We start from the raw sequence: 13,495 nt of genomic DNA, 5'->3' as shown, positions 1-13,495 counted from the left end.
AGATTTCAAACTTGTAGGGGCTGATTCGTATTTTTTAAGAGGGTGTTTGCAAGATTTTAAACTTTTTGGATCACTAGAAAACTGCCAGTTTAACTAGTCAAACGGGTCAACCCGAGACCTGGTGGCCTTACCGAGTCCCTTAATGGGTTAGGTTTTTTAAAACAATAGCATGGACATGCACATTTGTTCACACGATAAGATAAGATATTCCACAAAAAATCGACTTTCTATCTTTTAATCATCTTCACCCAAACCACAACTTATCAAGTAATGCAACTTTATTCTAATATAATCAAGAAAGAAATAATTGCGGAAACTCTCATCTAAGCTAAACTAAAACAGAAGGCTGCTTTGACTAATCTCTGTAATTTATCTATTGCACACCACTCCATTTCGCCCAATCCACAAACTGCATGCCACCATAAATATTATTGGCGAATCGCACACCCACAGTGAAAGCCTTTGCAACAGGAGGGACCTGCTCTGCCAATGCTGATTTTTCCACAACAGATTCCAGTCCGTTTATAATTTGATAACGAATGTTGGAAGACACAGCCAGAAAAACACCTGATTCAGGAAGCAAATTAATGAACAGTGTAAGATAATGTATGGCAACCTAAATTCAAGTAAAAAAAATCAAAATCAAAATCAATTTTGTGTCTGTCGCTTCCCAATTACTAAAAGCTGTTAACACTAGGACTACCGTTATGTAAGCTACAGGGCTGGAGCCTGGAAATTAAAGAAATGTTAATGAATTGATAGTGGCAAAGCAACAGGGTGGCAACCAAATTCAACTACTAGTTGAACGTTGTCTCTTATCAATCAATTTAGGAAATTCTAAGAAACCTAAGTTTTGTAGCAAGATAAAATTGCAGTTGTCAAGATTATTATAAAAAATAAAAATAAAACTAAAATCTATCAATATCCCATTCTTGAATATGAAGAGGCCAGGAGGAATTTAAGGAAAAATCATAGCAAAGAGCACTTCAACCAGTGAATGCCGTGAACAAAAACATAAAGCCAACTAAAATAAACAGGTGGACACAGAAATAGTAACTGACAACTTTAATAATAATATCTTAGATTCCAAACATTAGAATTTGATGGAAAAAGAAAAGTGTTGATCATACCCCAAAGAGCAGCACTTTGCAAAAGAGGTGGCACAGGAATATCCTCTTCAGATTTTTTGATTCTCCTGATCATAAAGAGAGACTCACACAGTAAGCAACTAAAGGAAATTGAAATTCACAGCCAAAAAGAAAGAAAACCAAAGAAATAAACAGCCAACATTGGAATTTTCAGTTTCATAAACACTACAGCAGCTTTCCAGATAAATAGACTTGGAATAAAGGTATAAAGATGCAAGGGAGAAGTTGTAAAAGGACACGCATATTAACACATCAGTGAGAGAAAGTTTATGAACTTCCCTTTCTCGTGTAAGTTGTAAGCTCAAAAGGTTTTGTGCACCATTCTTATTGAATTATTTATTAGTAAATGCAATAGAGACATTGTCAAGCTACAAGAAATGATGGTTATAGTTCAGTTTTGAATGTCGTCAATACAATGGGAGAATTTACAGAGATTCAAGGTCCTCAAAATGTATGAGCAATCAATACTAAATACAGAAATTATTAGATGGAACTATACCTTTTGGCAGTCATGATCAAATTTGCTATGCCTTGGCCAATGAGACCACAGCCAAACCCAGCTGAACCATACAGTACACCCTGGATCCAGAAAATGTCAGTTGATCAGTTAAATAGCAAGAACCAGAATTAGGATATAGAAAGTGGCAAACAAAGGACTAAGTTGGTGGAAGAAAATAACATTAAAACCTTATTCTAAAGAAATAAGGCAATAGAATAAATAAAATGAAAAAAATCATAACATGTACCAGTGATGGACTAAAAAACCTGTTCACCGATTGGTCTTCAAGATCTCTTGTCCAGAAGGCATTCAACTAGTAATATGTAAATGAATGGGCCTAGTAACATTTTGGTACCTTGTAAAAGTACGTAGCAATCCGCTGCTTCACTGAGAATCTACATCCTGGTCTCTCAGCTTCAAAAACACTGCATAAGAGGAGCACTTCCCTATGAGTAAAATCTATACTCTTCATAATCATCTAAGCTCAAGCAAGAAGAATAAAAGAAGTTCCTAGAGTCCAAAAATACACCTACAGAGAGAAAATATTCAAGAATATCAATAATGTCCCCAACGTAGCCCTGACCCAGCTACACAGATGGTAACTCATGTTATACTTACATTGTGATTGCGTTACTGAGATTTCAACATTGACCATTATTACATATGAAACAATAAAAATTGATATTACACTGCCTATTGTACAAGTAAAACCATTACACGTGATAGTTTCAGGATATGCTGGTCAACATTTGCAGCAGAGCAGAGTGTTGTATCTAGTACTAATCAATCAATGCATAATAAAGTTTTAAGCAATCATCCTTTTGGTTTTACCAGAAAAGGATTCAGTACTTTAATTTCCAGATTATTTATATAGTACCCACAAACACTATTCTCTATTTAGTGATACAAGATGGTTATTCTAAGTCAAAATAAGGCAGTTCGCTTAAAAATTTCAGCCAGCTAATAACTTCCCAGCTTCAAGAAGTGTCCTAATTCTACAAAGAAACCAAACACAAAAAAAACACAGAAGATAACTAGAACAATAAAGGATATAACATTTTATGGACCCAAGTAATATAAACTCTACTGTTTGCATGTGACACTAACCTACTGGGAAGAGACCGACAAGCATGTTGTATGCGTCCAAATAAACCACTTGACACTGATGGCTGCCCAAAACGAGCATAAGGCGCTAACATGCCAACCAAAGCAATGTCAAGAACCACACCAACCAAAAGATCAGCTAGGTACAACTCAAACTCTGACCAAAAATCCTTTCCCCTTTTCTGAACTTCCGCAAATGTTGCACAACAACAATCAATAACAATCTGGATCAAGCCAAATCAACCATAAGATGCAGAAATAAATTAACATTAAAAAATGGGGAAAAAAAATAGTGAGGCATCTTCTAAACTTGGATGCAACACAAACTAAATATGCAACATAGCTAGTGATATCTAATTGTCAAATTATGAGGGTCCGTTTGGTTCATTATTCTGATAGTTTTTAGAATAATCTTTTGAAAAAAGTTAAATTGGGCGGGTATTACGATGTAAGATTTGGAAATTAACAAAAATATCTCTTATGTTTGTTTATTTACTAAACACCCCTATAATAAAATATTAAAAGTTAACAAAAACAGCCTCAATCCACCCATTAAATACGGACAGTCGGCCACCACCGCCGGAGGGTGGCCGGAGTGTTTTTGCAATTTCTAAAATAAAATATTTAGGGGTGTTTAGTTAAATTAATAAATTTAGAAGGTTTAAAAGAAATTGAAAAATATAGAATAATATTTTGGAAATAATGACATTTTACTGTTTAACTTTTTGAGGAATACTAATAATAGTATTCCCAAAAGAAAAACAAACGAAGCCTGAGTATTGCGTTATTTTACAGTTTAACTTGGATTGCCAGTAGAGTAGACTTATGCAAGTGCAAGCAACGACAAATCAAATGAATGGTCCGCGGCAATGCAAAAGAAGAATGTGGATTTAACATCAGAAAATCCAGTTATCACAACTCGCAAATGAATGCATCCTCATGAATTTAAAAGTTAAAATTACCATCAACAAACCTCTATTCCAATTTTGAAAAGAAAAGAAGGATCAGCTAGCATTCGGTTACGAAGCATGGAACAGTATTTCATTAAGAATCCAAGTGGCCAAACTGACCCCTGCAATTCCATCCAATAAGAAGATGAGTATCGGTATTCCATCAACTAAAAAAAAAAAAAAAAATACACTATAAAAATTAAATACTGCTAGATAAGAATGCCTTCTAATAAAAGATGTATTTGGAGAACATTTAACTAAGAAAAGGGGGCTCTTTTCAGTAGTTAATAACAGATTAGATGCCTTTTCGAAAAGCAAATAATTAGGTGATCTTTCACGAAGTACTTTTCGCTCAAACCGGTTTCTTACAGTAAAGTAATCATAATAAATAACTAGTTGATGAAAAAAAAAAAATGAACCTGCAAATCCAAATAGCGAAGAAGAAACATTTTACGAATCCCAGTAGTTTTCGCAGCGTCCAACATATCAGAAGGCAAACTCACACCTTTAGCCTCCGTCTCTTTCATAACCTCTTCAAATTTCAGTATCGGCCCAAACTCCTCCTCTTCTTTATCGTTGTCTTCTCCCTCACCACCACCGCCTCCACCTCCGCTAGAGGAATCGCCCCCATCTCCATGGCCACCGCTGCCGCCACCACTGTCAATATTGGGATCACCAGTAATAAATTCTTCAGCGGCTTCCAATTTACCATTGGTAGCTTCACCACTAGAGACTTTGATCGTTCTCGGCACAGAATCTGAATTGACACAATGGATTTTAAAAAAGGAATGGTTTATTGCGGTGGAATGGTCAAATGGGAGAGATTGAAACAGAAAAGCAGGGTTTGTGATGTTATTATAATGATGGTTATGAGAAAAGTTAGGGAGATTGGGTAAGTTGAAGGTTGATGAAAACACTGACACTGCCATTTATTTTTATTTTTTTTCTTCTTCTTTTAGGTGTGTTGAGGTGATACTGATACAGTGATACCTTCACTTCAATTTGTGTTTTTATGTTCCGGAGTGGCGGAGTGGAAGGCTGGAGTCAGGGTTTTGGTCCTTTTGGAAGATGGATCCGGGACCATTAAAAAACATGGCCGAATGGAATTAAAAACAACATTTTAGTACCTAAGGTTTGATAAAAATAATTCGGTCCTCAGATTCTAAAAAGTAAATTTTAACCTATAATTTTTTGAATAGTGATATTCACCTCCTTAAACCCGGTGGATGTTACATTAATATTAACCAAGGGAGAGAAATATTTGCAATTAATTTATAAGTGTCATGTGTCAACATCTTTAATTTACCTATTTTCGGGTAAATTCCATTCGCCCTCGTAAGTAAAGACTTAAGTAAAAATCGTCTAACATCTTCAAAAATTATTAAATATCTTTGAAATTACCAAAAACGCTAAGTAGAGAGATATTTGATAGTTTCTAACAATTGTCGAGATGTATTTTATTTAAGTGTTACTCAAGCAATGAATGAAATAAACCCTCTATGTTCTATTATCTTATAAATCTCTCAAATGTTTTCAAGTCTAATATCGTATGAGGTGTAGAAGTTTTTGGTTTTATTATCATTTTTATATTAATGATAATACGACGAAAAGATATTTAAGGGTGTTTCAATCTTTTGACATGATTTTAAAAGACTTTGATAATAAATTTTAACGACAAAAGGGTAAATAGAGCAATTATATAAGTTTTGGATTAAATTAAACTTTTTACAACATAAGGATGAGTATATCTTGACTAGATCTAGTTAATAGATTGGAAGAGTGTGTTTAGGATCGTTATAGTTTAAGAAATGGTCAATTAAGTTTAAGTTACAAAAATAAAAATGTTTGGTAAATACAAATAGTTTTCAAAACTGATTAAGTCTGAAGCTTATTATAAAAAGATTCCAACAACTATGATTGGTAGCTTTAAAAAAATTATTTCTAAAGCTGATTTTACATTGTAAAATGACAAATATATCCATGCATAATTCTTCAAATTACAAAATTAACTTAAATAAATATTTAATTTATTAAAATGATTTATACTAAATAAATTATTAAAATTTACAAATTTAAATAATTCAAAAATAAAATTGACTAGCCAGTGGCAATCAACCACCAATCAACCATCGTTGACTGCGGTTAATGCCGATCAATGGTGGCACTTCCTATCCAGAAAGAACCAAAGATATCGAAATTCGGTTGAATTATCAAACATTGACTTAATTTAAGTTTTGGTTGACTTTAGCTTAGGTTAGGCCTGATCAAAATCACGAAAATTTATATTATAATCTTAGAAAACAAAGCAAAAAAAAAATTGTGTTGAACATTTTTGATGGATTGTAATTATTGTAAACTCTTTTAATTAATAATTATATTGGATTTAAGTGGATCGTTAGATTCCCATAGTCTTTTGCTCTCTTTAATTGAAGAGGTTTTTCTACGTAAAATTTTTTTTGTGTTTTCTCGTAAATTGAATGTTATTTTTAATATAATTTACTTAAAGTTTTATTTTTTATAAATTTATTTAAGTGGTAAAGTATTGTATTGTTATATTATTTTTTTCAGATTATTAATATTATATATTTTTTTTAACTTAAGATTGGTTGATTTTTTTAAATTTTTTACCTGTTAATAATGACGGAACCATGAAAGCCTCTCTCCGACAAAAATCCTGGTCCGTAACTGACTCTGGTTAATGCCAATCACTGGTGGCACTTAAAGAACCAAAGATATTCAATCTGTCGAAATTCGGTTAAATCATCAAACTATGACGTGTTATAATGTTATTTGGCCGCAGTAGCTGGCCAAAGCTTTTGTCGCCTTTTGCAACCAAGAAAGACGTCAAAATCTGACGGAGTCCCACATATTAGATTTTTTTGGTACGAATAGGACCGATTGTGGTCTCAACGCTGCAGTGTTGATTAACGTTGACCACTAATATAATTTTTTTATACATTTTAAAATATCTGTTGAATACTTATTAAATTACAAATTTTGAATTATAAAAAAAAATTAAGAAATAAAATATCTTTTTTGGTCATTACAAATACAACAACAATTTTAAAATCTAATTTAACACACACCCAACTATAGATTTTGAAGATCACAGCAATTATAAAAGTAGTGTTTATCAAACACATTGAAAATTATTTCTAAAACTGATTATTTTTAAAGTTGGACAAAATTTGATTGACTTAAAGTTACTGCAATCCCAAGTTAGCCCTAAATTGTTTTTAACACGAATAAAAATAGTATGATAAACACTTATCATAAACACTCTTTTACAAACGCTACGTGATAACTTGTAATTTGTTTGGTCAGATGAGACCCATGTGAATTAACTAATTACGAGCGAACACGTCGTATTTGTGAGAGAAAGTTAATGATAAATGTTTATCAGTATTACACTTTTAACACCTGGTCAAATCCAATTAGCATGGGAAAATTTTGATAGTTAATCTTTTTTTTATTTTTTTTAATTATTGTTGTACTAATTGAAATGATAATAGGATAAAAAGATTTACGGTATTTCAATCTTTTGACATGATTTAATAGGCTGCATTTTTGTCCCTATTTTTTGTCTATCATATTCTTATCATTTCCAAAATACGCATTGTTTCCTATTCTGAAAATATTATTATATTTTATTTAATTATTTTTAGACCCCCTAAGTTTGTTAGTTTAACTAAACACCTCAAAAAATTTAGAAATTGATAAAAACACCCCCCACCCACCCACATTTGCCAGATTTCGACCATCACTATCAGAAGGTGGCTGAAATCTAGTATAATGACACACTACTGACTGGATCTGGCTAGCAGTGCTCCGATAAAGCATTTTTCGGCCAGATCTATCGTGAATCTGGTCGAAAAATGCCAGATCTTTGGCCGTAGCTAGTCGTCAACCTATCGTTGACGACTAAACGTGATCAAATCTAGCCTTTTCCTAATAGATCCAAGATAGATTTGGTTGAAAAAGATCATCTCGACGCACGATTGGTCAAATCCAACCAATTATGCGTCAATATGATGACTTCGGTCACCCTCCAGCGATGATGACCGACTGCCAATATTTAATTGATAGATGAGAGTGTTTTTATAATTTTTAATATTTTTATTACATTGATGTTTAATAAATGGCCGAACAACTTATGCATACCCAAGGTTTGTCGAAACGATAAGTTGGTATCCAAAAGGTTTTGAAACGACAAATAGGTACCTTCCGTCATGTTCTGTTAGTGATTTTCATTTGATAATAGTGAAAAGACTAAAATGCCCTTAAAAGTTTAATATTTTAGATTTTTATAAATTTAAAATTTTCTAAAAAACCCCCTAGGTTTGCTAATTTGACTAAATACCCTAATATATAAAAATTTTATAAAATAACAAAAACACCCCTGCCACCCCCGCAGTGCCAGATTCCGGCCACCACCGCCGGAATCTGGCCGAAAAATTGCGTTACGACACAGACCCATCGGATCTGTGTCGTAACGCGTAGATCTTTCATTTTCCGGCAAGATCCGTGGCTGATCTGGCCGGAAAAGACCAGATCTACGGCCAGATCTGGCCGTCAAGACCGGAAACTTGCCGGAAAACTGTGTTACGACACAGACCCATCGGATCTGTGTCGTAACGCGTAGATCTTTCATTTTCCGGCAAGATCCGTGGCTGATCTAGTCGAAAAAGGCCAGATCTACGACCAGATCTGGCCATCGAGACCGGAATCTCGCCGGAAAATTGTGTTATGACACAGACCCATCGGATCTGTGTCGTAACACGTCGATCTGGCATTTTCCGGCCAGATCCGTGGAGGATCTGGCCGTCGAGGCCGCAAAAGGCCAGACGTAGATCTGGCCTTTTCTGGCAAGATCCGTGGCGGATCTGGCCGGAAAAGGCCAGATCGGTGTGTTACGACACAGATCTGACGGGTCTGTGTCGTAACACAATTTTTCGGCCAGATTCCGGTGGTGGTGGCCAGAATCTGGCACTGTGGGTGGTGGGGGTGTATTTGTTATTTTATAAAAATTTTATATATTGGAGTATTTAGTCAAATTAGCAAACCTGAAGGGTTTTTTAGAAATTTTTAAATTTATAAAAAACTAAAAAATTAAACTTTCAAGGGCATTTGAGTCTTTTCACCATTATCTAACGAAAATCATTAACAGAATATGACGAAAGGTACTTATTTATCGTTTCAAAACTTTTTGGATACCAACTTATCATTTCGATAAACGTTGGGTATGTATAAGTCGTTCTCCCTTAATAAATTAACAAACTTAAAAGGATGTTTTTTATGTTAATTTTCAAATCACTCAACTCTTTTCATTTCATTTTTCAAACCTAGGGAATAACACGTGGCATAACCTGAAAAAAGAGATGTATATTCGTCGCCTGAGAGATTCGAACTCTCGCGGGGAAACCCCATGTACTTAGCAGGCACACGCCTTAACCACTCGGCCAAAGCGACTTCATTGGTATATGCGTTGTTTCTTTATTACAAGACTCTAGAAAAGCATTTAATCCATGATCATAAAATACTGAAGTATCCGGTTTCTGATAATTTCGTAAGAGGATGTTACATAGTTTTAAAGAGTTTTAATAATCATAGTACAGTGGATGCCAAACCAAAGAATAAAGCAGAATGGACACAGCCTCATTGGATGGTTGTACATGCACGGAAGAATTATACCAAGCAAACAATCTAAAACACTATGCCTGTGTAGTGTATAGCTCTTATCATGCCAAAACAAAGAATAAAGCAGAATGATAGAACAACCAAGGGCAGAGTTCAAGAAATATGCAACAAGAATTTTCTGATTTCTTCCCAATGTTTTACAACTTACAATTTGATTCACAGAGCTGTACATGTATAAGCCCCCCAAATAAATAACAGAAGGAAAAGGGAAAACATGAAAAACAACTGTGTATATACTTTCCCGTTGTTGAAATTTGATGTATGTACTCGTACCACAGCTCCAGTCTTCACAAGAAGCACACACATTTAAGAACAAATTTAGATGAACTTTCTGGTCAATTCTTTGATGAACTTTCAAAGGTGGAAGCACTTCAATACGCCGTTCTCATTTCTTTTAAAGTGCCGTTCAGTCGATGCCCTTTTAACATCAAAAACTGGAGAAAGTCTTGGATGGGACAGATATAATAGGTCATTGATACGCCCGTTCAATAAATCCTGCTATATATACATTCATTGAAAAACAATAATCATGGTGATGTTCAAGTAGATAAAAAAGCATATATACGTATATATAGCATGATCATGTTGGAAGGGTGTATGTAAGATAATTATGTCTGTCCCACCGAAGACTTTCCCAAAAATCAATTACGTTTGCTTGTGTTCGCTGTCAAAACAAAGAGAAACTTTTCCGGTGTCTAGAATGACGGGACGATTGTGGCTGTTCAACTGATGCTCTAGGAGTATGTTCAGTGCTTTCAATGGTATCTGGTTGAGCATCTGAAGGTCGTGGAAGAAGTCTGCACCCAAATTTCTTTGCAACCAATCGTGGGGAACTAAGTGAACTATGTGATTTGGTGACCCTTTTCATCTCTGTCCTTATTTTACAAAATTCTTGTTCAAGTTCCACAACTCTGGATCTCATCCTTTCCATATCCACCTTCAAAACCTGGTTCTCTCGAACAACTGTCACCCACCCGTCCCTCTGCACAATCTGACCTGCCATGTCAGTCGGGACAGTTACGGGCCCTGCTGGGGCACTTTCTGTGTCCAAGACATGTAGACAACCAGCTAGAGCAGTTCTCAACTGTATCTGCTCAAAGAACAGGACTTGAAGAACAATTCTAAGTGGCAACCTCTCATTCTGGGAAGCATGGGCACATGCATCAATGGAGAGTTTCTGGTAGTCAATGATGTTGCAAAGTTCTTCCTTGTCTTTCTCCGAAAGCCAAGGGTGTGCCTGCATAAATACATAAAATCCATAAACCTACAAAATTAGCAAACTTAGCTCAACAGTTAGTTGAAATTATTCAAACCTTGAAATATATATCCAGTGCTCTGTACAGCCCGTCATGCAAAGGTCTTGAAGATTCTGGAAGGGCAACTGCTAGAGAGCGTATCTTTCTTGGTTTCAAATTAACATCAGAAGCAACCTCTGCAATGTAGTTGTCAATCAATTTCGCAACTTTTCTTAAAGGTGCAGATGACGGAGATGTTTCTTGATCCAATGATGCTGGAGAAAATGCTGCTATTGTTGATTCTGAGGACATAAAATGATGGACAATCCGTTCAACACAGTCAGTATTGTACAAAGTATCAGAATCTGAATAACTAGGAATCAGAAGACTATCTAGGGTTGCAAGTTCCAGTTGCATCCCTATTCTCCTCTCTAAAGAGTTTGTGCATGTCTCATTGACACCCAATATCAATCCAACGCGAAGAAGTCCAAGTAAGAAACGGCAAAAGGATTTCACCTTCTTTTCTGGAAGAAGCTTTTCAATGCTCTCTAATAAAACCTTTTGAATTTCTTGATTAACAGAAGTAGGTATCAGGCTAAAACTTGTGAATGTTCTAGTGCTACCAGTTTGTCCACCCTGCCATCTGCCCAAACCTGGCAGGTACTTTCGAGCATAGTACATTATGGCTCCTGCCAGATTTTCAGGTCTTATACCTCTTGCTTCCATTGTCTTTATAAGTCTTTCAAACAAACCCACACTGAGATATGAGATGTCCTCAAACCACCAGTCAGACTCGGTGCTTCGAATTCTTGCCCCCGTGTTTATTCCATTCCACAGAATGCTTCCACCAGGGCTTTGTAAGCTACCATACATCATCATAGGCCAACCAAACAAACTAGGATCCGTACAAACCATCATAGACAGAGCATTCAAACATTTGCTTAAAATCTGGAGCTTTTCAGCCCATGGCAGCACAGGTTCAGAACTTTGAAGAGCCAATATACAATCTTTCCAGTTTCGAAGAACATTCTTATGAAAGAAACTCTCTGACTTAGAAACTAAGTTACCTTCACCATACTCATTCGTCATTTCCAGGTAGTGTGCTGCACAGTACACCATTACTATGTTTCTTGGTGACATTTCAACCCTAATGCCATAGCAGAACTTAGCAGCTATTAAGAAAGAGCTAGGGCCTCCAGGGAATTCATCGAGCTTGGTGACAAAGGTTTTTTTGTGGGTACTTTGAGATTCCTCACAGAGTCGAGCAATTTTTCCACATTTGGATATGAGCGGAAACTGCAAAGTCATGCATGGTTGTAACTACCGTTGAAGTACAAGATAACAACAACAATAACATATTCCATACTGAAACCATTCTTAAAAAGTAAAGAGAGTACAGTACATATACAATTTGCAACTGCTTCTTATAGGAATTACACTTTATAGCTTTTACTGCAACAGATGACAAGGTTCATGCCAATTAAATTTACACTAATCATGAAGTTTAAAATAACTTTCAAGAGAAAGAAGTCATGTGAAACAACACTCCTTGCTTCACGGGGGGGAGACCTCATCAAAAGAAAAACAGGAAGTATAAGAAAATTAGTGACCGTTTAGATAAGGATGGTTCACAGAGACTGAATCTGAGACTACCAGGATTCTCGCTGAAGGCAAGTCCACAATGATCTTAACAACGATTCATTAGGAGGTCACAAATATTTGACCACAACCATTCATTTGCTAAGAAGAATATATGTTAGTGGACCAACTCAACATTGCTCCCACACTATCTTGTACTCACCTATCATGAAATTACATTTCAAAAACAAGAAGTTGTTGTACCTAAGTTTAGGTCAACTTGAAGCCAACTGAAAACTTCAAGTGACCTCAGATATAATAATGCAAAATGCTCAACAGATAAGAATCTTGTTGATGTGATGTTAATCAGATCCCAGCTGAACTCAAATATCAGGTTTAAACAGATTGCTTCTGTTTGAGTCATTTCAGCGAAATCAAGTATAAAGAACTGACAAGTTAGTAATAGCCACATTATATTCAGACCAACATAAATTGCAGGAAAACAGTAAAATCTCCAGAATATAAAAGATCATTCTAAAGATAATACTAGCAGATTGATAAACCAATCAGTTTCTCAGACTCAAATCACTGTATTAGCTTGGTAATATGATTACCTTATGGAGATGGAAATTTATGTCCTCCACGGTAACAATTATATCACTTGGCAACCCTGTACAGCAGTACCTGCCACAGCCATAAAAGTCCATTACACACCCATCACTCCCCTACCATTTTAGATATAAACAATTTCATCAAACAATCACCACAAATATAACAAGCATACTCTTTATTCTTCTTATAAATCCCCAGAAGACAATCATGTAATTCAAGACCACCTCTATTTCTTTCATAAAAACCATATACAAAAATGTAACAACATTTCAAATTAAGTTCATGTTCTATAATTCTTTCACTACACAATTTCAACCAAACGTCTAAAAGTCTAAAAGAGAACCAAAAGAGGAAAATGAAACCATTAATTTTGCAATTAGAATCAAGCCTTGAGAGAGAAGAATTGAGCCAAGATATGGTCATCCACCAATGAAAAAAAAAAAAACTCAATAGAAAAAGGTTCAGAATAGAATGACCTTACCAGTCATTGCCTTCTCTATAGAACTCAGAAACCTTGCCTGCAGGGGCCATAACTCAATGAAAGAAGATAGACCCTTTTGAACCAAAGAACCCAGCTCGAATTGGGCGCTATTAAAATGCCTTCCAACGTTAGTAAAATAACACTCCTCTCCCTTTCAACCCCACCTAAAAAAAATTAAAACTTGCCCATAA

General features: G+C 35.3%; 2 protein-coding genes and 1 non-coding gene across 3 annotated transcripts; all 3 read right to left on the bottom strand.

Moving 5' to 3' along the window:
- Positions 1–207: 207 nt before the first annotated feature.
- Positions 208–4,784, bottom strand: LOC116110768 (protein RETICULATA-RELATED 1, chloroplastic-like). The gene is made up of 7 exons (XM_031396988.1): positions 4,121–4,784; positions 3,725–3,823; positions 2,755–2,975; positions 2,003–2,072; positions 1,648–1,727; positions 1,131–1,195; positions 208–567 (listed from the first exon to the last, which is right to left on the bottom strand). Exons 1-7 carry the CDS (start codon positions 4,628–4,630, stop codon positions 374–376), a joined length of 1,239 nt encoding a protein of 412 aa, XP_031252848.1. The 5' UTR covers positions 4,631–4,784; the 3' UTR covers positions 208–373.
- A 4,304-nt stretch (positions 4,785–9,088) lies between these two features.
- On the bottom strand, positions 9,089–9,170 carry TRNAS-GCU. Its single transcript has one exon. It is a non-coding gene; the product is annotated as a tRNA-Ser (tRNA).
- Positions 9,171–9,485: 315 nt separating this feature from the next.
- Positions 9,486–13,442, bottom strand: LOC116110767 (BTB/POZ domain-containing protein At3g44820-like). Its single transcript, XM_031396987.1, has 4 exons — positions 13,305–13,442; positions 12,826–12,895; positions 10,712–11,929; positions 9,486–10,635 (listed from the first exon to the last, which is right to left on the bottom strand). The coding sequence occupies exons 1-4, from the start codon at positions 13,352–13,354 to the stop codon at positions 10,066–10,068; spliced, it is 1,908 nt and encodes a 635-aa protein (XP_031252847.1). The 5' UTR covers positions 13,355–13,442; the 3' UTR covers positions 9,486–10,065.
- Positions 13,443–13,495: the final 53 nt, after the last annotated feature.

The sequence above is a fragment of the Pistacia vera genome, unplaced genomic scaffold (assembly GCF_008641045.1).
Source record: "Pistacia vera cultivar Batoury unplaced genomic scaffold, PisVer_v2 Contig613, whole genome shotgun sequence".
NCBI classification, from domain to species: Eukaryota; Viridiplantae; Streptophyta; class Magnoliopsida; order Sapindales; family Anacardiaceae; genus Pistacia; species Pistacia vera.
The sequence above is the reverse complement of the archived record's forward strand: the minus strand, read 5'-3'. Positions and strand labels throughout refer to the sequence as shown.

Bases quoted from the DNA above. Each gene is read 5' to 3' on its own strand.
- LOC116110768 (XM_031396988.1), bottom strand. From the start codon at position 4,630: ATGGCAGTGTCAGTGTTTTCATCAACCTTCAACTTACCCAATCTCCCT. The intron at 1,728-2,002 runs GTACCAAAATGT...TTCTGGATCCAG, and splicing joins TTGCTACGTACTTTTACAAG to GGTGTACTGTATGGTTCAGC. The intron at 568-1,130 runs GTATGATCAACA...TTCCTGAATCAG, and splicing joins GCAAAGTGCTGCTCTTTGGG to GTGTTTTTCTGGCTGTGTCT.
- LOC116110767 (XM_031396987.1), bottom strand. From the start codon at position 13,354: ATGGCCCCTGCAGGCAAGGTTTCTGAGTTCTATAGAGAAGGCAATGAC. The intron at 11,930-12,825 runs GTAATCATATTA...ATGACTTTGCAG, and splicing joins TAAATTTCCATCTCCATAAG to TTTCCGCTCATATCCAAATG. The intron at 10,636-10,711 runs GTTTGAATAATT...GTATTTATGCAG, and splicing joins CACTGGATATATATTTCAAG to GCACACCCTTGGCTTTCGGA.